The following is a 22,616-nucleotide window of genomic DNA, read 5'->3' on the forward strand; positions in this document are numbered from 1 at the left end:
TGCTAAGCGCTTTTCTTGAAGGCAAGGGTATAGACGAGCAAAATGGTATGCCTACAGCCAAACGAAAAGGAACTCCAGACTAATGAAAACATCCTTCCGCTGTCAAAAGAAAGCATTTAAAAATGCAAACGGCACCAAAGATATTATTTGTGCCTCAAACTCTGAAGTAAGTACTGCGTAAATTTAAAAAAAAGTAAAAACACATGGTGAGTCTGCATGATTTGGTGTCATGTTACACGTGCGATTTCCCACTGTCACTGCAGTGTTTAGTTTATGTGTACAATAAAAGTTTATGAAAGTGAATTATATTTAAGAAGTTACTCTTGCAAAATTACCATGTCTGTGAAAGAAAGACGTTTAGCACATTCTAACCATCTTAACAACTATGGCATATTTTCGTTTAGAAATTGGCTCTTGTGTGTCAAATATTCATTCGGTAGAAACTCGGGCCAGAAGCGGGTTGGCCTCTTTTCTTTCTTTAACTATGTCTGACACGCAGACATCAACTTCTTATGATTTTTGAGATACTGAACCAGTCGTTACAAAATCGTATTTTAAGGTTTGCCCTAGGTAATCAAGTCTCGCGTGGCGCTGAACGTGCGCTGTACCTGTTTCTGGAGCGTGAAGGGTCACGGTATAAGGCAACGCATAGACTGTGAAACACATTTCTATTTTAAGACCACAATCGTTATTACGTAAAAAATGAAGGTTATTTAATTTCGTAACAATTTCCCTCCTTTGTAATTTCTCCTATATTCTTTAAAAAGCTTTTTTAATTAAAGAGTCCAGAGATGCATGTTTTGTTTGAAGATTTTCAGTTTGTTTTAACAAGCATTGCTTTTGGTTATGTATTAAGAATAATTTGAGTATTTATTGGTGCAAGAACAATGAATATTACATAAATACTTTGCAACACCAGAAGCAATTTTTCTGATTTTGACCTCCTGTAAGGTAAATTAGTGTGCAGTAGAGTTTGAGTGATATTCCATTGTTTAATGCTGCACTTCACTTCTGACAGTTCTATGGAATTTGCTGCCTGCTCATATAGTGCCAAAATACTTTACCACAAGGCCAGGTACACACCACCATACTGTCTTCAGTGGTCTATGCTAAATGTCATTGTGTGCGTGTGTGTGTGTGTGTGTGTGTGTGCGTGCGTGCGTGCGTGTGTGCGTGCGTGCGTGCGTGTGTGTGCGTGTGCGCGTGCGCGTGCGTGTGCGTGTGCGTGTGCGTGTGTGTGTGTGTGTGTGTGTGTGTGTGCAGTTTTACAGTTCTGTAAAATGTGCTTCCCTACCACGTGGGACAAGTGTGAGAGTTATTCCTATGAGTCAGTGTGTGGTCCCTGGAAGTGTCAGAGCTGTGAGCCTGCCTTGTGGTTAGTGTGTGTGTGTGTGTGTGTGTGTGTGTGTGTGTGTGTGTGTGTGTGTGTGTGTGTGTGTGTGTGTGTGTGTGTGTGCGCGTGCACGTGTGCGTGTGCGCACATGTTATGTTCTTGCCTGTATTTGTCTCTGCGTGTATATGTGTGTGTACACACTTGCAAGTGAGGGAGAGCATAATAAAGTTCTACCTCCAACTCTTTATCTTTTATTATTAAATGAGATGTTTATGAGCAAGCAAAACGTGTTCTCCAGAAGGTCTGCCGTACCCCCATCTGTCTCTAAGCCACTGATTCTGTTTCCTCACCACACAACATATTTACATATTTAACATATTTAAACATGCACTATATATATATATATATGCACTATATATACATGCACTATATATATATATATAAGCCACAATTTGTGCATGTATTTGTATATATGGGTGCATATATATATATATATATATATATATATATATATATATATATATATATATATATATATATTTATATATATATATATAATATATTTATATATAAATATATAAATATATATATAAAATATGTGTGTGTGTTTGTGTGCATACACACACACACACACACACACACACACACACACACATATATATATATATATATATATATATATATATATATATATATATATATTCATCCCAGTGTTTAGCTTTTCTCCCTTAACTTTTGTATGTCTTTTTCATATTCATCATTGCACGTGCATACAAACCTTTCCTCCTCTCTCTCACCTACCTGCGCACATATCACATTCTCCCACTACACACACAGCATTTCTGTTGTCTTAACACATCTTTGTCTCCAAGTCACTCTCGTCTTGCATGTCTGTCCTACAGATACTGGCCAATTGCTACTAGACACAAAGCTGATAAGTTGTTGTTATGTGCGTTTCGCCTCCTTCCCAGCACCCACCCACCACACGGACTGTCCCAGACGTCCCTCTCTCTCCGCTCCCACTTTATCAGTGCTTCCACTGGGCCCGTATTTTAATAACCCTGCAATAAATGACTATCAGGCAACTCTTCCCTGGTCAGTGAGGTTAACGCCTTAGTAAGCTGATATGCACTAACAGGACAGCTCGGGCCTATCCAGGCTCCTTGACATTTTTCTATTACTTGTTATAAGGAAATCGGAAAAGTGATGGTTTTGCTGTGGGTGTAGGGATGGTGATTAAGTTAGTGAGGAGAACAGGTTATGAGTTGGTGACTGTTTTACTATTCAGATTCTGGACTCGGTTCATCTTCCACTCATTATTGCTTTTAAGTTTTACATCATATCATGATGTATTCCCTCTCTCTCTCTCTCTCTCTCTCTCTCTCTCTGCTGTTTACACAGACAGTGTGAGTGTACAGTGAACCCAGTAGTGTGGCGTTTACTGCTCTCGGTTTCCTGTGAGTGGCAGAAGTGGGCTAGAGGCCATCCTCTCTGCCAGGGGAGTGAGGCACAGGAAGAGGAGAAAGCTAGAGGCACAGGGGAGTGAGGCACAGGAAGAGGAGAAAGCTAGAGGCAGAGGGAACAGCAGGTTTGGGAAGAGGCTGAGAGAGGTAGGGAGCCAACCTCAGCAGTGTGGTCGTTTCAGTTTGGAAGTCAGAGTCTCTCGGGACATGAGATCTGTTCCATTCTCAGGTCTGGCTTCCCTCAGCCAGGACTAAGCATAACAGCCACTGGGCATGCTTCAATGTGGAGCTACAAGCATTGTAAATGGAAATGGAACTATACCTTGAATACCTGTGAACCTCAAGTTTAAAAGCACATTATCTCTAAAAGTTTAAAGTGAAGAGAAACCGGTCCAGTACGTTTCTGCGGTCCATTGTTAAATCTCTTTTAAATTGTAACATGCTTTTGTGGGGTTTGTCACAGAGCATCTCTTGTGGTTTTTTTTCAGCTGCAGATGGCTTTAATTGATTATTAACCTTCTGCTTTTATCTCCTTGAGAAGTACTTTTCAGTCATGATTGTAACTCCCAGTGATTGCACCTTTATCTATGATGCTTAATCTATTGAGCTGACATCAACCTGTTAAAAGATGTGTGTTTAAACATGACCTTACATAAGTATTGTATTTTGGCAACTGATGATCAGTATTCGACTGGTGTTTTTGGTTTTTAGTTTTGATATGTATTTTTAAATCACATAATCCTTAAGATTATCACCATGTTGTCAGTGACCCAGTAAGAGAAAAGGCACTGAAATTGTGAAATATCTGTACCTTTGGGAATGTGGTTAAGGGAGAGAAAGAACATGTGTGTGACACAGAGAGCGATAGAGAGAGAAAGAGAGAAAGGGAGAGGGAGAGAGAGAGAGAGAGAGAGAGAGAGAGAGAGAGAGAGAGAGAGAGAAAGAAAGAAAGAGAGAGAATGCGCGCACGAGCGAGAAACACAGACACACAGATGGAACCTGAGATTCAGACAAACTGTTGATTGTGATCAGTGACCTCATTAGATTTGGGCAGGTCAGCACAGGTGAAGGAAGATCAAAGGGCACATCAGCATCCTGAATCCGCCGAGAAACAGATGAATGAGGCTGAGAGGCTGAGGGGGAAGAAGCAGAATGACTGCAGTGCCCCGGCTGGGTTGACCATGGCTGGAATACATGAAGATGTGTGATAGAGTCAACACTGTTCTTCCTAGCACTGTTTTTAACCTTCATTAAGCGCGGGTCCGTTATTTCATCCCTCACATCTGCGTAAACCTTTTAATGCCTTTGCACTCTTTTTTTTTTTCTTTTTTTCCTTTTTTAAATGCCCCCTTCGGGACAACTAGTCACTTTCACTGGCCTGGTGGGCAAACAGGCATAGTCACGGTGTTGATTCGGAGCAAATCTGTGCCTGTTCTATGTGCTGTTGGATATTTCCTCTTAATGCTGAAGCGCAGCTGGGTTTTGTAGCGCCTCCTTTCACAGCTAACAGGCTTTAGCATGGTGAGCGTTTACTGAAGCGGCACCACTTGTCTGTGAACCTCTTCTAACTAAAAAAAAAAAAAAGATTGACGATGTTTTAGTACATGATTGGACACGTTACACCTACTTGGAGAGTTATTGTTGTTATTATTACCGCTAACAATAATGATACTGTGAACTAAAGTGAGTGCGGGGTTCATGGTATCGTATGATGAGAGTGAAACATGCTACCTGCACGCCTCATACCTTCTTCGAGCCTGACTGCAGTTTATTGCTCTCAGCGCACCGCAACCGCAATTCATTGTCCTGGTTGCTGGCACGGCGGTTGAAGCTCTGGGATTCGAGTCCTGCAGCGCAGTATATGGAATTGGCTCAAGTCTTATCTCGGGCATATTATGTTGAAATGCTATGTTTAACGGGCACTATTAATTCTGTGTACACACGCGAGTGTGTTTATATAATCATGGGTGTCTATTTTTCTAATATGATAACATCGGGCTTTAATGAACCGTGTTTTTAAATTTTTTCGCCGTCTATGCTCTTATTTGAAAGTACGGTTCGACACGTCAGAATCTCTGCCGTCACTTGAACCGGAGCACATTTATTTCCACTTAAAGGACTTAAAGGCCATTTTGTGTTTTTCCTACTTCCTTCTGCGATTAAAAAACACCACATAATTCAGTCACTTGCTTCCAGGGCCTAGCTGGCGTTTTAATCACGCAAAGGCTAATGTTTTTTAATTTATTATCCATTCTGAAATTTAGACCCAGCTCGTAATTCTTCTACGATTTTTTTTTATTTTATTAATCCATTTATGTATTTTTTCTTTCGGAGGCCGCAGAACTAGGAACCGACGTCCAGTGCGTGTGTGTGAAGGGAAGGACCAGTGTAGAATCGTTGCTTTTAGACCGCTGTTCTGGAAGTACAGTGCAAAAACTATTAGGGAAAATAAGGTTATAGTGAAGAGGTGAAGAGTCGAACCCTCTCTCTCTCTTTGTTTTGGACCACATGCCCTTTGTATGGAGGTAGTAAAATGTAAATGAGGACTGCTCCTCTATTTGGCCAGTGTTGAGTGAGTGCTCATTCTTTCAGACTTGGCAGGTGAGTTGTACTGTCTGGCATTTACCCTGATGGATATTGCCAGTATTGAAGCTTTGGCTGGAAACTGGGACCTTTGGAAGCAATCCCAATAGAGCACATATGTATGCATGAAAACACACACACACACACACACACACACACACACACATGCACATAAATTTTTATACCTACTGACCAGAGGGGTCAGACTGACATGCTGTGTTTGTGCCAGAAGGGTCATACCATGCCCTCCTCGTGCATACCCGTACACACACATAGCCTAGTTTACATTCCCTGTAGACAGTGGTGCAGAACGATGCACAGGGCCTCTGGTTCTCTGTTTGTTGATTGCAGTGATAAGCGACTCCCTTCCGACGGAACAGTCCTGTGGGTTACAGGACACTGCCCTTAGCCTTAGCTTTGATGCCTTCCTGCTACTTTTAGCTGTTCTGCGTGTAGAAACCAGAGGAAAGATTATTGTCACCTGATCCAAAGTGTTATTCAGACATTTTGGGTCATTTGGCACCTTTGCTAAAGATAATCAGCGAGGATTATGTGAGGATTATGTGGAATTCGCATTATTGCAATAAGACGTGTTTGTGAATATGAGGAATACATGAAATCATTTACTCAATACATTTAACACAGATATTTACAATTCCTTTCCATTTGATGTCTTCCTCTTTGCCTGTATCTGTGCCCTCTCAGGCACATACTCTCTGGCCGGTGTTCCCCCCGCAGTGTGGAGGGGGATGGAGCGTGGAGGAGGAGAGAGCCCTCGTCTTCGGGACAGCCCTGAGTGCCATGCTGCCACCAGCCCGGACCTCACTGGCCCCCCAGCGGGGAAGATGAGCCGCCTGGAGCTCAATGGCAGCCCCACCGGGCACCGCAGTCGCCACAATGGGGCCCCACAGAGACCCCTCGGAGGTACGACCCCAAGAGCTCGTATAAGTGACCATGCTTCCGCAATCGTAATAACACCCACAATATGCGTAGTTTAGTTTAGATTATCGAGTGACCATTGCGCCATGCTAGATTTAGCATAGTATTTACATTTCTAAAGCTTCCAATAGTGACAATTATGTCAAGAGGACATGTGAACATGTCCTCTGTGTGGATACAAAAGAGTAATACAATACCTGCTGGGAAGTGCGGAGAGCTATTCTAAATAACATCCCAGAAATGTACAGCTGCAGCATCTCATAGCTGCAGCTGTTTGTACCCTTCCCTCCAAAGGGCACAAGGTCTGCGAGTATTTTATTAGACTAGGTTAAAAGACCAGCTCACAGCAAACAATATGAGCCAATTCTTTCCCATACACTAATGTAGTATCACGGGGACTATATAACACCAAGTGTTGTTAATAAAGCACCACAGCAAAAGGAAGATTTATTTCCCTTGGTCAGTTATTGATCTCAGTTTCACGAGTGCATGCACGTGCACCCACACATATGGAGTAGTCACAAAAATAGTACACGGAGTGCGGCCATGGCTATTAGTGACATTAGTGAGCTATTATTCTATGATGCTTCTTCTTTCGAAAAATGGGGAGGGGGAAATCATTCATCCACAAACCACAAAGGTTGATTATATCTGCACATTATTCAAGTGTGTCATTTTAGTGTGAGTTTGTTTCATTTGACGTTATTTATTGAGCAGAACTGTCATCAATATCAATTAGATAGTTGCCTTGACAGTAAGTAAGCTAACCATAAAGTCTGACAGAGCTTACCACTTTTTCCAAGCTGTCGGTGTCAGCGTGTTGTTTTTGTGTATCTGTGTGTGTGTTGGTGAAGCTGAGATTATGAATGTTTATGCATGTGAATGTATATTTTGACAATTTATATGTATGTGCCTGCATGTGTGCACGTCTTTGGGTCTGTATGCAAGTGTGTGTTCGTCCAGTAAAATAAGACCTAAAGAGAGAGTTGTTTTGCTTTTTAGGATAGTTTTTCTGTTTTTTGCTTTGTTTTTTTTTTAAAGTTTTTACATTTTTTATAGGTTTATGTGTGATTTTATTTTTTGGGGTGGGGGGTGGTGCTAGAGAGCAGGGAGGTAGAGAGGGTGAGCACTCTGTTCTTGTGTTCTGGCAGTAAGGATTGATGGTTACTTCTAATGAGGGGTTGTCTTTAAACGGAGCAAACTCAACATGTCTCCTCCAAACCACAACGGAGCATAAGGAGAGGACCACACAGATACATAACTGTACATGTATATACACAAATACACACCTAATGTTACTTTCACTTCAGTATAGTTACTCACAGAATTTACTTTAAATTGGCCTACAGAAGAGCAAAATACATCTAAACACCCAATCACGTCAAAATATACATGTGCACCGAGTTGCACATACTGTCCAGTGTAGTCACATGCGTAGATTCACATACACAGTGCAGAAATACAGTGCCACAGTATGATGTGATGTCCTCACAAGCACAGCAGGTACTCAAACACCCATTCTGCACACAGATGTCTGCACAATATATTGATGAAACAAGCCTGATGAACCCTGGGCTGTTTGAGAGAAAGAGTGAGTGAGAGATATATGGATAGAGAGAAAGAATGAGAGAGAGAGAGAGAGAGAGAGAGAGAGAGAGAGAGAGAGAGAGAGAGAGCCCTGCTGGGAGCTGCTGTGTGTTGACAGTTATATTTCCCTGTTGGGGGAAATTCACTTACTTGAATTGGCACAGACCCATAGTGTGTAATTCACTACATAAGAGCATTCGGGATTCTAAACTCAGAGCTGGAAAGATTAATGGGGAGGAAATAGAAATATAGGAATTGACTGATTAAAATGAGAAGCTTGTGGGGGTGCTGTGTATATGTGTATACACTGTAGGTGCATGGGAGTGTATGTGCGTATGCGAGAGAGAGAGAGAGAGAGAGAGAGAGAGAGAGAGAGAGAGAGAGAGAGAGAGAGTACTGGAGACAGCTTTTGTGTGTTTTTGGTGTGTGTGTGTGTGTGGGTGCGGGTGTGTGCCTGTGTCTGTTTCTATGTCTACGTATGTGTGCATGTGTGTGAGTGTGTGTCTCATACAAGCCTGCTTTTATTATTAGCAGTTGGGTTTTGCCTAATGCTTTCAGCCCCTCATTTCTTTAGAGAGCCTTAATTAATTGTAGCCCCCCAGAAGGCTCAAGAACAAAGCGCTGCAGAGAAAATGAAAAATGGAAGCTGGTTGCGCCTGGTGGAACCAAAGCCGAAACTCCTCGAAGCAAGCCAGCAGATATGGAGCTGTGGCCCAAAACCCTCGGGAGGCTATAAAGTTTGCATATCCGTTGTGACTTCCAGCTAATTCCATTAAGTGACTTAACCGTTAACTCTTAACACTGTATCTTGAGGAGATATCAGCTCGGCTTGTAAAGCGGCAGAAGCATTGCCTGAAAAACTGGTTCACCCAATAACAACTGGCCAAGGGGTTCGTTTCATACAGAGCTCAGGCCGTTTGCTGCACACTAAATATTTGCATGGGTAGTCAGAGGCGTTGCAGGCAACTGGCGCAGACCTTCTCGTTCAAAATGCAAGCAATTAACCTATTAATCATTAACCTATTAGTCATTAATTATTTATAATTTCTAATGAAAACCGCCCGCTGGGAAGCAGCACATGTCAGCGCTGGCCAGAAATATGTGCTTTCTTCTATTTCACTGTCTCCCTCTCGTTCTCTTTCTCTTTCAGCAGGCCTGATGATCCCCGTGTTCTGTGTGGTGGAGCAGGTGGATGCAGGGATGCTGACGGAGGGGGAGAGCAGAGAGGAACATGCCGAGTTCGTCCTGGTGAGGAAGGACATCCTCTTCACGCAGCTGGTGGAGTCGGCGCTGCTCGCGCTCGGCTACTCCCACAGCTCTGCGGCGCAGGCGCAGGGTGAGTTCACTGCAAGCTGCCCTTAACTGTACTGGTCGGAGATCAGCTTTGCCTGCTCTCTTATAGTGGATAAGGGTAGTTTGGTGTAAGTGGTGCTAGCCTGAGATCTGTGATGTAGGGTGACTTCTTCTTATAACCTTTCTAGCAAGCCCACCTTTCTGTCTACTGAGTAATCCGACAGAAAAAAAAAAATGCTTTCCTGAACTTTGACTGACCTAGAACGTCTTGTTTAGAACTCAACAAGGGCAAGAATCTCAGAGCTTCGCATAGCTGGGAGAGAAAGGATCTCTGAAACAGCAAATGAAGCAGGCTGACACACATCCTCAGAGCCATTAGGTGCGAACCATCTGATAGAACCTGAAAAAAAGACATTCAGTGAAAGTCAGCCACGGCAACTGGAAGGGAGACACGTCAACACAGCTAGTGTGGGATTAGAGTGATGAGCCCATTCAGAGTTTAGCCTACTAGAGTCCAAGTCAGCTCTGATCCTGGATCAGTCACCGCACAACACTGTCCAGGAGAGTAAGTGGACTGTGGCCCTGCTGACAGCAGCCCACGCTTTGATAAACTGTCTCTCTGAGAAAAGAAAAGAGGAAGGACATTTGTTTAGGACAACAGCATTACAGACGGTCTGAAAATATCATTTAAATAGAACAAAGGAGATTCAGAAGGAAAAATGTGTGTGTGCGTGTTTGTGTGTGTGTCTGTGTGTGTGTGTGTGTGTGTCTGTGTGTGCGTGTTTGTGTGTGTGTGTGCGTGTTTGTGTGCGTGTCTGTGTGTGTGTGTGTGTGTGTGTTTGTGTGTGTGTGTGTGTGTGTCTGTGTGTGCGTGTTTGTGTGTGTGTGTGTGTGTGTGTGTGTGTGTGTGCGTGTTCATGCAGCCATGTGCGTGTGCCTGTGCGTCTGTGAAATATTGTGACTGTTTATGAGTTTGTTTGCCAAAGAAGGAACATAATAACGACTTAATTTATTGTTCTGCACATGGTTGTTGTCTCCTGCAAGACCAGAAAGTTTACTTGTGTTGTGTAAAGTATTCAGAAAATTTAAAACAGTAATTGTTTCAAGTTTAGCCATGTTAACAAAAGCCCTCACTAATTATCTCAGGAAAGGGCTCAAACTTAAACAATGAAAACCACATTTTGATCTTATTTTCTGAAAAGAGTATCAATTAAATTAGAAAATTCTGTATTTCTCATTTCAGAAAACATTTATCACCTGGTTAGATCAGTGAGTTAAAGAGTTGGTAATTTCACCTAGTGTTACAGGAATAACAGACTTCTCAAACTAAAAACAAACATTTTGCCTGTACACTTTAAAGCCATTATAATCTTCTTTCTAGTGTTTCCTTATTACTTAATATTACCTTATTACTTTCACATGTTGTCTTTCATGAGCTAAATTCCAGGTCAGCGATACAGTACTGTTTGGCATATTTACGCTACCTGACGGTAATGGTGAAGTTCAGTTGTTTGGCTTCTGGAGCGGCACTGCTGGGGAGACACCCTGCGCTGCAGCAGTCACACATCTATACAAATACAGGTCTGGATGAAGAGGGCATGGGCCTTTTTTCCCCATAAAGCATACTGAGAGAGAGAGAGAGAGAGAGACAGAGAGAGAGAGAGAGACAGAGAGAGAGAGAGAGACAGAGAGAGAGAGAGACAGAGAGAGAGAGAGAGACAGAGACAGAGAGAGACAGAGAGAGAGAGACAGAGACAGAGAGTGAGGGAGGGAGGGAGGGAGGGAAAGAGAGAGAGAGAGAGAGAGTGAGGGATGGAGTGAGGGAGAGAGAGAGAGAGAGAGAGAGAGAGAGAGAGACCTCTTCTCAAATGAATACTTTTTGTTTTTTAAAATAAGCATTTATGTTAAATGAATAATTTCTGGCTTAAATTATACATTTTTCCACTGCGGTTCACAACCAAAATTACACAGAGTCCCGGCTATTTTCTCCCTGTTTGAATCGTGTCCTGCGTAGCTCCGTTCCCGCAGTGTGTTTAAGCTTCTCTCCCAGCACCACGGCCCTTCTTTAATTAGCCTGGCCGGTAATTAACTGGGAGATATTGTTTATTTCAATTGTAAGGGTCCCGGTATTTTTATAGAAGCGCATGGACAGACCTGTAGTTTAAGGCTTCAGACAACTAACAGTGTTGATGGCTGACAGGACGAGTGCATTGTTGCCCTGCCACGTTTGACATGCGGCAGCCGAGGGTCAAACCGCCATCTTGGTCAGTTTGATGCAAATATTTGCCTGTTGGAGTACACACAGCCATTTTAGAGGCTTTGAACTGTAACATCTGGCTTGTTGTTTGTTTGTCTCCGTGTTTGTATACCTTTATAGGTTACAGAAACTGAAGTTGTACTACATGTCTTGGTAACATGTCCGAATCTATGTACTGATCCGCAAGAAATTCAGATGCTGAAACAGTTCACACTAAACTACCGAACACCCATCTATCTAATCAAGCCCCTGGATCTACTGAGGAATCACTGACTGGAATCATAGTTAGTGACTCACAGAGTGATTTAAACCAGACTGACTAGTCATAAAGTAGAACTCTGAGAACTCATCGCTGTATTCTCCATGGACATAATCATTTGGCTATGAGGCACAGTTCAGTGGGGTAATCTCACTCATCCAAATGTTCACAGCTATTCAGATGTATCACTGAACACTATGGGAATAATTCCAATTGACACATCAAGCAGAGAACCAGAAGCCACTGGTCCCATGTTGTTAAAGCCTGGACTTTCAATGCAAAATCTGTTTGGTCACTGATGAATCTTGGCTGACTTCTAGTGAAGTCACCTTAAGTGACTTAAGTGTACCTTAAGTGTAGACAGTGGTATTACAGCCAATTCTCTTTTTCTCCTCCACTGATTTGTATACTCAGATGAGCTCTGAAGTGAAGTTATGTGATTGATAGTGATGCTATGACGAGCTATGGTCTTCCTGGCTCACACATGTTGGGTGCTTCCCCTTAACACCGACGTGCCACTTAAAGGCAGTCATGCATGTGCAGTCAGGGGCATTTATCACAACTCATTTTGTCTGAGTATGTTTATGAGTGTGTAGGGCAGATTGGGTTCGTGTATGAGTGTATGGATGGGTACACATATTCTTAAGCCAAGCCACCAGAACACCACATGAAAAGCCATCAGAGGGAGTAGGAATTTTAATGTGGCAACGGGAACAATGGTTTGAAGTTGGGAAGGAAAATGACACAGAGCAAAGTCTTTCCGAGTTAAAAATGATTCATTAATAAGCACAGGCTCCTTGTGTGTCTGTTTGTGCAACGCCAGTGCACACTGTAAACGAAAAGAGATTTCATGAATGCTCTGTCAAAGAGTCCTTTTCAGTTATTCTTCATAGCAGAAACACATTCATGTATTCAGGACTAGGATAGTTTTGCTGCTAGTTTGCTCAGTCAAATCAATATGAATTTTTGTTGTTTTGATACTTTGTTGTTATATATTATGGTGCACTTGTTTGTTAATTTAGCCATGCTGTACGGTAAGTATTCACCGTGTGCGAGCTGGACGCCTGCCTCGGAGAGAGCTGTGGGTATGCTTGTACAGGCTCGGAACACGCAGCTTTACACAAGGACTCAACGAGCAAAACAGACAAGGCCTGCAGAAATCAAAGCACCCCAGTATTATAAACACAGTCTGGAAAGAGAAAGAGGCTGAGAGGAGATCTGAAAGCGGAATGGCACCACACAAATCGTCTTCATCTGTTTCATTTCAGTCCTCCAATTCAGTATCTGGGGAATCCATCGCCACGGATACCTTTAGAGGAGCTAAACAAACACAGGTTACAAACTAGCGCACGAGTGGGAACGGAGTCCACTGAAGTCAGGGTCGGAGCCCAGGGCTAAGCCACAGACACACTCAGCCACAGATAGCCGAGAGAGACGAGCCAGGGGGTGCGTGCCGCATGCCACGCTAGCAGTCGAACACACACGCGCTCACTCTGAGAGACGTGAAAGAGTGGGGCGTCTAGCTCCCGTATGAGTTTGTTGTGCGGGGCTAAGCAGCTCTGGCGGACACTGGAGGCAGCCCCGCACTGACTGGGAAAGAGGTTCACTGCTAGTGCTGGTGCTGAGACATTGCTGCAGCTGGAGCTCTTCAGCTTACAGCCTGGAGGCCCAGATAGACATAGAGAGAGAGAGATAGAGAGAGAGAGAGAGAGAGAGAGAGAGAGAGAGAGAGAGAGAGAGTAAGGGAGAGGGAGGGAGGCTGGTTCGTAGTGCATCTGGCTCTCATTTAGTGGACAGTAATGCGATTTGCATTGTTTAGTTTTCACAGCTTCAGCCTGTCCTTAATAAGACCATGGGCAGTGCCCCCCCCCCCTACCACTGTCTGTTCACGCTATATGTCTGTTCACGCTAAGCATGCATTTACTGCACATGTCCGCAGTCTGTGAGAGTGAAAGAGGAGCCTTGCGTGCAGCAGCGGGCGTGCGTGGGTGTGTGAGCCTCCTCTGGAAAACAGTTAGGTAAACAACACCACGAAAAGAGGGGCTCGTTTCCGTGCTCGGCGCATCCCGACAATACTTGCGACATCTGGAAATAAAAAGAGCAGACAAAGCAATAGATCCAGCTCATTCATTTTTACTGGCCCAGACTGGGCCTCGAAAAGCTTGCAGAACGTGATGCTGCCACAGCAGCATCACAGGCTGCTCACCTGCAACGGCTGGAGTGAATCTAGTAGCCTGATTACTCACCCATAAACACAGCCAAGTGTGTTTATATCTAAGTACTGCATATAGGTAATATTACATCAGACCAGATTTTTTTATTTTTTTTGCAAAATGGGAATATATTCCACATGTTCCAATGGAATTGGCAACTAAATGCAAATACAAAATATAGTAGAAAAAAAGAGTTAAGCACAATTATGTGGAAATAATCATATGCTGAAAAGGGTATATGAATGTTCAAGAATGCTAGATGGTATTGACGCTTTGACCTGACTGACTCTTTCCTCCTCAAGCCTTACGTCTTGGAATGTCGAGGTCCCACATAGCGTGGTTTAGAAGTCTAATGTAGCATGTCGGTTTCCCACATAGCATAGGTTAAAAGCGCTTGAGAAGCCCCGGTCTGCTCCTCTCCCTCGCCAAAGCAAAAGCGGAAGCGACAATGGACTACTCCCTCCAGCGAGACCGCTCAGGGTCGGCCTTCGTGGCCAGCGTGCTTGTGAGACAATCGGATGACACTCAGATGACTAACATGGCCGCCTCTTTTTCGCTCACAGCCACCCCCTGTCCACAAACACACACACGAACACACGCGCACACACACACACACACACACGCCTTTATGGACTACTACTCGGTCATAAAAGGCTGTCCCATCCTTCGCACAGCGAGAGGCATTTATAACGGTCAATTTGGGTTAATCAAACAATCATTGACCGGTGTTTATGGCAGGGCCATTAATGGTGGGGCTGACGTGGGTGTCCGAGGCAGAGCAGTGGCGGGTGCGTGACCTCTCCCTTCTCAACCTTGGGGGCTGTAAACAGCCCCGCAGCGTCCCTGGGAGCTGCGCTTAATGCGCTGGTCGTCAGCATGCCTGTCAGGTGTCTCTTCCCTGCCTGATAAGGCTTTAATAGATAAGGCTTTATCATTACTGCTATTGTTCTCCACCGTTCCACAGGGACAGAGACCGAGAGAGGGAGAGGAGACGCGAGAGCCCTTTCCCGTATCCATGATGTAACTCACAAAGACAACACACATATTCATGAACAATAACTCGTCATTTATCTCCCAGTGCACTCTCATGTATCATTCTGATAACATGTGCCAAACAGTTTGCGTTAAACACAAAGACACTGAAATGACAACACAACTAGTTCCTTTTCTCTTCTTTTTCCACGGAGATGCCTGACACATCGGCATTCATTCTGAACGATCATAACGATCATATTACTCATGATTATGATTTATAATAGTTATTTCTTAAGACGAAGCAGCCGTGGTGCTTGTAACAGGCCCTGGTTCCACTGTGGCTCTGCGTTTTGGAGCTCCATCCTGGAGCTGTGGGTTTCCCTCCAGCCTTCACGGACAGTGGAGGCGCCACTGGCCGTGACCTCTGTGATGATGTAATGGACGTACACCGTGCAAACTGGGGGGTCCAAATGGGATCAAGTCGCGTTAATGTAGTCACCCTGCCTGCCTCCTTCCTCGCTTCCTCACTTCCTGCCGTCTCCGTCTCTTTCGTTTTGTAGGTATCATTAAAGTGGGTCGCTGGAACCCGTTACCCATCCACTGCCTGACGGACGCCCCGGAGGCCACTGTGGCGGACATGCTGCTGGACGTCTACCACATGGTCACACTGCGCATCCAGCTGCAGAGGTCAGACAGCACACAGCCGGCAGGAGTGGCAGAGGAGGGCTCACAGCACGTTCTCCGTACTGGCTTAAATGCTTTTGACAAATTATTTTGACAAACGCTTTTGAAGAATGCTTTTGAAAATTCTGAGACTCTCGTTCAAATGGTTTTATTCATGTAAACCATATAATGAACTGCATAATTACAAAAATAGGGTGCAGTATTTAGCATAGCAGTGTTATGACAGCTGTGGACTCCTGTTAACCCAATTAACCCAATGAACATCTCAGTCTTACTCAGAAGTGCAGATGAGCAGAAGTTCTGTTTCATGCTTTTATCTGAAGTCGTTCTTAAAGGATGATCTCGGGACAGTGTCAAGTTCTTCATAAAGGATGGTTAAAAAGGCAGTTCTGAGATCCCGTCAATGATGGTCATAAGAGCAGGGTTAGGAAGGGGCCTAGAAAAATCAGAGCCAGTGCTTCACTTCTCTGCACTGCGAGAGGCCGCTGACTGCAGTTCACCCCTGTTAACTTCACAAATAAACATAGGTTACGCATTACACGTCCCAGTTTGTTTCACTGTCACAAACCAGCTGCATTATACTGATCAGGAAACAGACTGGGACAACCTGCAGAAGAGCAGGAAGTGACCCTCTCTGTTGTTACAGCTTTGCCAAGCTGGAGGACCTGCCGTCAGAGCAGTGGAACCACGCGACGGTACGCAATGCCCTCAAGGAGCTGCTGAAGGAGATGAACCAGAGCACGCTGGCTAAGGAGTGCCCACTGTCCCAGGTACCACCACTGCCTTCCAGCACCATCATAAGGTGCTGATCTCAGAACAGTACAGTGGAAAGTGAATGGGTTATGTGAACCCATGTGAGCGCTAACAATGCCACACTTTAAGAACGGTATTCTCTAGTTTTACTTAGGGTTATTAATATGTTTTGAATTTGTAATACAGAAATGCTTATGAAAAAAGTTCCACATAAATGCAATTCATGTTTCTTTGTACTAGTGTAGAATTTATGAGTTATATCCAATGCTGCATTAATTACTTTAACAGTTTTATGGCAGGTTTTTTTTTTGTGTATGCGTGTGCGTGCGTGTGCGTGCGTGCATGCGTATGTGTGTGTGTGTGTGTGTGTGTGTGAGTGTGTGTGTGTGTGTGTGTGTGCGCACACGAGCTCACACGCATACATGTGCATGTACAAGCTTTGCGTCACATGATCACTTCCATGCAAAAGAGCGATCAGTGAAATTTATTGTCTGTGTGCATGCAGTCTTTAAGTGGAGCACCCTGTGCGGGTGTTGATCCTCAAATCAACTGTTAGCATATGCGTGCGGCTTTCCGTCTCTGCCTGAGCCTGTGACACCGGGACTCCGAGCACCATCACGCTAACGCAAATTCATGCTGGGTGGCTTTCCACATAATGCTCTTTATAGAGCCATTTATCATCTCAGTTTTAAGGACATGACTGTACACCTCTATTTCCGCTATTCTATACATGTCTGGCTTCATTGCTGTGTCACCAGTCATTTGTCAACTGCCTTGTCTTGCTCTTCTAGAGCATGATCTCCTCTATAGTGAACAGCTCCTACTATGCCAACGTCTCCACTGCAAAGTGCCAGGAGTTTGGCCGCTGGTATAAAAAGTACAAGAAGATTAAAGGTGAGAACCAAGCACTCGGCTGGTGACACTGTACGTTTTAATATTTATGCTTTCGTTAATCCAACAGTTTGATGAGTGAAATATATCTTGTAGGCAACATGTCTCAAACCTGTTTCCGGTCCTTTGCTCAGTCATAGTCCAACATAATCCTCAGATGTAGAACCGTTGCGAAGACAGTGAGCAGTACTGAGACACAATGTACTGTCAGTGAAGCATGTTACAGAGTTAGTGGGTGGTTGTCCTGAGGTGACCCCACTCATAAATTCCCATGTGGTATTGGGGTCTACAGAGGAGAAAAACCCCACTCTGCAAACAGTGTGATGTGTCTTAGTGCCCGTGCTCACGCTAGTCGGGGTGGGTGGTATAATAGAAATCACCCCTCTGCTCAACACGCCGCCGCAGGAGGTCTCTGACACCGGGCTCTCCTGCGCCCCCACCCCTGCTGCGGCATCACTATAGCCCCTCGGCGTCAAAACGGCCGTGACGTTTTTCCCTCGTTCCTTCATAAACCCCCCAACCCCCCAAAAAGCAACATAATTACACAGTGGGACAGATCAAAGGCTCAGCCCAAACCCCAAGAGCTGCCGCGGCGAGAGAGAGACAACCAGAGGAGAAGGAGGAGGGTCCTCGGTGCACTGTCAGAGCGAGTCGTGTTGGGTTACACCAATGCCTCTGCCATTCATTCAGCTCACTGCCTGCCAGAGTCAAACGCACATCCCTCATGCTGCCAGATGTGTGCACCATCACAGTGACATCCTATTGGCTAACTTGTCACCCCAGGGGCATGCCATTGGGTGAATCAGTCAGCAGTCATGGGCTTCAGTAGCTTGCCTTTCATGAAGTGCACACTTGATTTGAAGTGTGCGTATCGGTAACATTTTTTGAGCCAGTTTCCATGACTTCCTTTCTTCTTCTCTGGTTTACAGCTGATTACTTTGAGAAGATGTGGCCAGCACGGGAGAATTCTGAAATTAAAGGTGGGTGATCATTTTCCGACATATCTTTATAAATGAAACTGACTCTGTGCTTTTTCTTGGATACATTTTTAAGGGTAGTGTCAGGTATTGGTTTTGTCCGTCATCGTGCCTTATTTTTGCACAGTGGAGAGGGATAGCCTGGTGGACTTCTGCGTACTGGGACAGCGACCTCCCCCTCATCTTGCTGGCCTGGCTCAGCTGGGCCCTTTGGCCAGTGCAGGCTCCCTCGTGAAGGGCACTTCTGGAGAAGCTCAGAACTCTTCCCAGCCTCAGCCTCCGTCGCAGGGGCAGCCTCCGCCGCCCTCGTCCCACGCCAGCCAGCTCCACCATAGTCCACCGCTTCGGGCCCAGGTGGCACCCCCACCTCCGCCCACTGCCCTGCAGCCTCTGCTGGGACCAGGAGGTCTCCTCTCGCCCCAGCTCAGCCCACAGCTGGTGCGGCAGCAGCTAGCCATGGCCCACCTCATCAACCAGCAGCTGGCTGTCAGCCGCCTTCTGGCCCACCAGCACCCGCAGGCTCTCAATCAGCAGTTCCTCAACCACCCACCCATTCCACGGCCGGGCAAGTCTGGAGGACCTGGAGAGACCGGATCGAACCCTTCAGCTGCGGAGGTGTCTTCGGACATCTACCAGCAGGTCCGCGATGAGCTCAAGAGAGCCAGTGTCTCACAAGCTGTGTTTGCCAGGGTGGCATTCAACCGCACACAGGTACAGCAGCACATATTGCACAGGTATATTTTTGCAAGCCAAATGAGCCCGTTTACAACCTGGGGCTTTGCTGAAAGCAGAGATGTAAAGAGCAAAGCGCAAGTCACCAGGCTATAGGAATTCAGCCCAGTCGTTTGTGGGAAGCACGATGACTTAATTCATCCGAGTCAGTTAGCAGCAAATCGCGACATCAGATGAGGTGTCAAGTCGGCTGAAAGAGTCAGGCCAGAGTTCTCAGATCTTCAGGCCACTGCACAGAAGCCCAGCATGGTGCTCCTAGCCCCTGGGCTGTATCGGGGTCCCCCTCCCACTCATTCAGCAGCCCCCACACACCTGGTGCATTGAGGGTCTGCACGCCTGAATTCCGCCCCATTAGAGGCCAGCCCCTGGGAGGGTGGCAGATGATCAGGTGCAGGTGAAGGCCACGTGGGATTGCAGCGTTGTGCCTGCATGTGTATCTTCCCAAAGACTTGCCCTTTCTCACTCCTGCTTCTGCACGTTTGCGTACATGTGTGTGCCAGGGCCTGCTGTCAGAGATCCTGCGGAAAGAGGAGGACCCTCGGACGGCCTCTCAGTCCCTATTGGTCAACCTCAAGGCCATGCAGAACTTCCTGAACCTGCCCGAGGCTGAGAGGGACCGCATTTACCAGGAGGAGCGCGAGCGCAGCATGAACCCCCCAGTGGGCCTGCCCCCGACCTCCAATTCCAACCCCGGGGGGAACCGCCTCTCCCAGGTACTCCATTCTCCCTGTTTCACCACTAGCAGTATAGCCTTCACATCCTTCCTGCAGTCAGGCCTGCCCATTTGCCAGTAAGGTATCTGTGTTGATTGTTTGGGTTGTATCTTACACTCCAATAATTTATACGCATGGTTCTCAGATTGTTGCGGATTCAGTCTAGCTTAATGTTTTCTGGTTAGCTGCTTAATTTGGGCTAGGCACATTGTTGTTGTGAGCTCCACCAGGGTTTTATGAAATAAGGATCGATATAAGGAGGGTTTATTGAGTCATAAAAGTGATGTCAAGAGATATTCTTATAGAACATTAAAACAGCATGTCATTTCAGATGCTGAGACACTTTCATTTTCATTATTGTATTGTATATAGATTGTAGACCTGTGTTTCTATATGCTTCTAAAAGAGGAAATTCCATAGAAAATGCAGCACATTATTTTATCAACCACATGACTTTTTTTCTTTACTCTGACAATTCTGTTAAATTATGAATGATTCACTAAAAACATGTCACTTTTTACGAGAGGTCAAATTAGACAAAATCAGGTTCACCAATGTGTCCTGTCATTTATGATGTTGTGTCATCATGAAGAAAAGGTTTCCCTTTGTGTCAAGCATGTATTGTCGCTAACTGCACACCTTGCCACCCCATGCAGAAAGTATGGGAGCGCAGTATGGACGAACAGTTGGCCCCTGATGCCTGGGCATCGATTTGGAAGAATAAGACCAAAATCGCTAACTCGGTGAGAATGACATCGACTCCCTCTGCATTTGCTCACAGAATGCTTCTCACAACATGGTCTCACAATATGGTGAATATACCTTTAAATAGATGTTGAAAACAAGACAGTTTGCAATTGGTATGACTGTTATATACTGCTGTCTAGGTTTAAATTGTATTTATTTCTGAAGCATCCATAAGCTTTATGGAACATTTAAGTAATTTAGGTCATATTCGTAGTCTTGGTATGAATTCCAACTCTATTGCAGATTATAAAGACCCTAGCATTGCCATAGGCTGATTCTAACCTCATAAGGCATTATGATGTTTGGCATAATGCCTTATAAAACATTTGAATGTAGCTATTCGACACTAAGTAATCACATTTGTGAAGACATTATAGCACTTTATGAAAGTAAATGCAGTGCACTTCAGATGCAGTCTAGCAGTCCATAAGCAGTGTTCCTGAAAAGACTAAATAATGTGCTTGCCAGAAATCCTTTAAAGATAGAGGACTCAGGCAAAAAAGTGTGGGTCTCTTCCAGTCTGGTCATATTTATATTAAATAAATGACCTGGAACTTTTTTTTTTTTTTTGCACAAACCCAGCATAAGCAAGGGATAGTGGGCAGGACTGTTTTCAAACTTAAGACCACCATCAATGAAGGGAGCCAGATAACAAAATCCTGTTGATAAGAAGACAGGGCTCTTATTCTTTGGTCTTCGGAAGGGAAGTTTGTATTATTATTGTTATTATGTCTGTATACGGTTATCTGACTGTCATTCGTGTTGGGGAATGCGAGATTACTAGCCCGTGCCTGCGAGATGACTTCAAACACGACTTGAAACACACCACTCTAAAACCAATACACCTTCATTTCCACATGCAGGACAAAGACATAAGGACATGAACTGCTGATGCAAAAATGCACCACTCACAACTTATTGAGTGCAAGGGATACCAAGTGATCACTCTCATTCGAAAATCTTTCCAGAGAACTCTAGTGTTTGTGTATTGTTGCTGAAACTCTTGCTCTCCTGAATGCGCTCTCGCTATGGTTTCTCTCAGCCCAAACCTTCCTGCCCAAACCCTGACCATCCGCTGAAGCTAGAGTCGCTGGTCAACATCACATCGTCCATCTACGACGAGATCCAACAGGAGATGAAGCGGGCCAAGGTGTCTCAGGCTCTGTTCGCCAAGGTGGCAGCCAACAAGAGTCAGGTGAGTCCTTTCACTGGTCCTGTTCAGCCAGTCACAGTAGGGCCCTTCACCTCAGAATAAGAACTTTCTCCATTTTCACTGTCTGATTTTATTGGAATTTTAAAAAGATTATGTTTCAAAGTCATTTGAATAAACAGTTATGGGGGGATAAGATTATTATTTTCAGTGAATGAAATTCCAAACCGATATGACTGCCTGGTCACCTCACAAAGGTATTTTCAGCAACATCCAAATAAAACTATGCTAACCAGTAGCCTTAGCGTTGGAAATAAGCTAACATTAGCCTGACTGCAACATCACAGTAAAATGAGAATGTTATTTTAACAGTACTATCTTATCTTTGTAGATAAATTTTTTGTAATCAAATTTAAAAAAAAATCAAGCAGGGGCAATTAGCTACCTGACAGGCAGAAATGTGACTAAATGGCCATCAGTTTTGATTCCTTTCAGATGCCAAAGCTAGCATTAGCCACCTCTGAAAATCTGCTCCGCTGTTTATCTTTGTTTCATCTCAGACTCGGTGTAACTCAGACTCTTTTTAGCTGGCTTTACTACATTCGTCTTTTTCTGCTGACTTGACTCTGTCACATAACTGTTGTTGGTAAAAGGGGGAAGGCCAGTGTTTTCACGGATGGCGGTTGTTTATGCACCGTTGCTTGTGCGATGCTCCAGAAGCCGATCACTGATTTTTTGCTAATGCCGTTAAGAGGATTATATGGAGCCAGACGGGACCGTTTTTTTTTTTTTAATGTACTACAGTTTTAGTAACTAGAACAAAAAAAAAGTTATCTTTACACAAGAAGCCACCTATTGCTCCTTGAAGGACACACTTATGTCAGCATTACCACACAGCTGGCGATACTGGACCTGACCACGAAGGTGCTTGTTTTCCTGTAAGTGGGCTCCTCCTCCTCTATAGGTACTGGTATCTATCTGATCACTGAAGAAGGCAAACAACAACAGTGATGGACAGACATGGTTATGGTGCAAACCTGGCCATGCAGATCCATCTCAAAGATCTC

The 22,616-nt window shown here is 44.7% G+C and overlaps 1 protein-coding gene across 1 annotated transcript in view; it reads left to right on the forward strand.

Moving 5' to 3' along the window:
• Positions 1-22,616, forward strand: part of satb2 (SATB homeobox 2) — a 35,752-nt gene that overhangs the window by 2,078 nt on the left and 11,058 nt on the right. The window contains exons 2-11 of the mRNA XM_027026267.2: positions 6,085-6,303; positions 9,056-9,241; positions 15,463-15,589; positions 16,233-16,356; positions 17,131-17,233; positions 18,160-18,210; positions 18,335-18,918; positions 19,440-19,652; positions 20,309-20,395; positions 21,442-21,594. Coding sequence (XP_026882068.1) covers positions 6,129-6,303; positions 9,056-9,241; positions 15,463-15,589; positions 16,233-16,356; positions 17,131-17,233; positions 18,160-18,210; positions 18,335-18,918; positions 19,440-19,652; positions 20,309-20,395; positions 21,442-21,594 — 1,803 coding nt within the window. The 5' untranslated portion in view covers positions 6,085-6,128. The remainder of the gene's footprint in view (positions 1-6,084; positions 6,304-9,055; positions 9,242-15,462; positions 15,590-16,232; positions 16,357-17,130; positions 17,234-18,159; positions 18,211-18,334; positions 18,919-19,439; positions 19,653-20,308; positions 20,396-21,441; positions 21,595-22,616) is intronic.

Source organism: Electrophorus electricus, chromosome 25 (assembly GCF_013358815.1).
Source record: "Electrophorus electricus isolate fEleEle1 chromosome 25, fEleEle1.pri, whole genome shotgun sequence".
Classification (NCBI taxonomy): Eukaryota; Metazoa; Chordata; class Actinopteri; order Gymnotiformes; family Gymnotidae; genus Electrophorus; species Electrophorus electricus.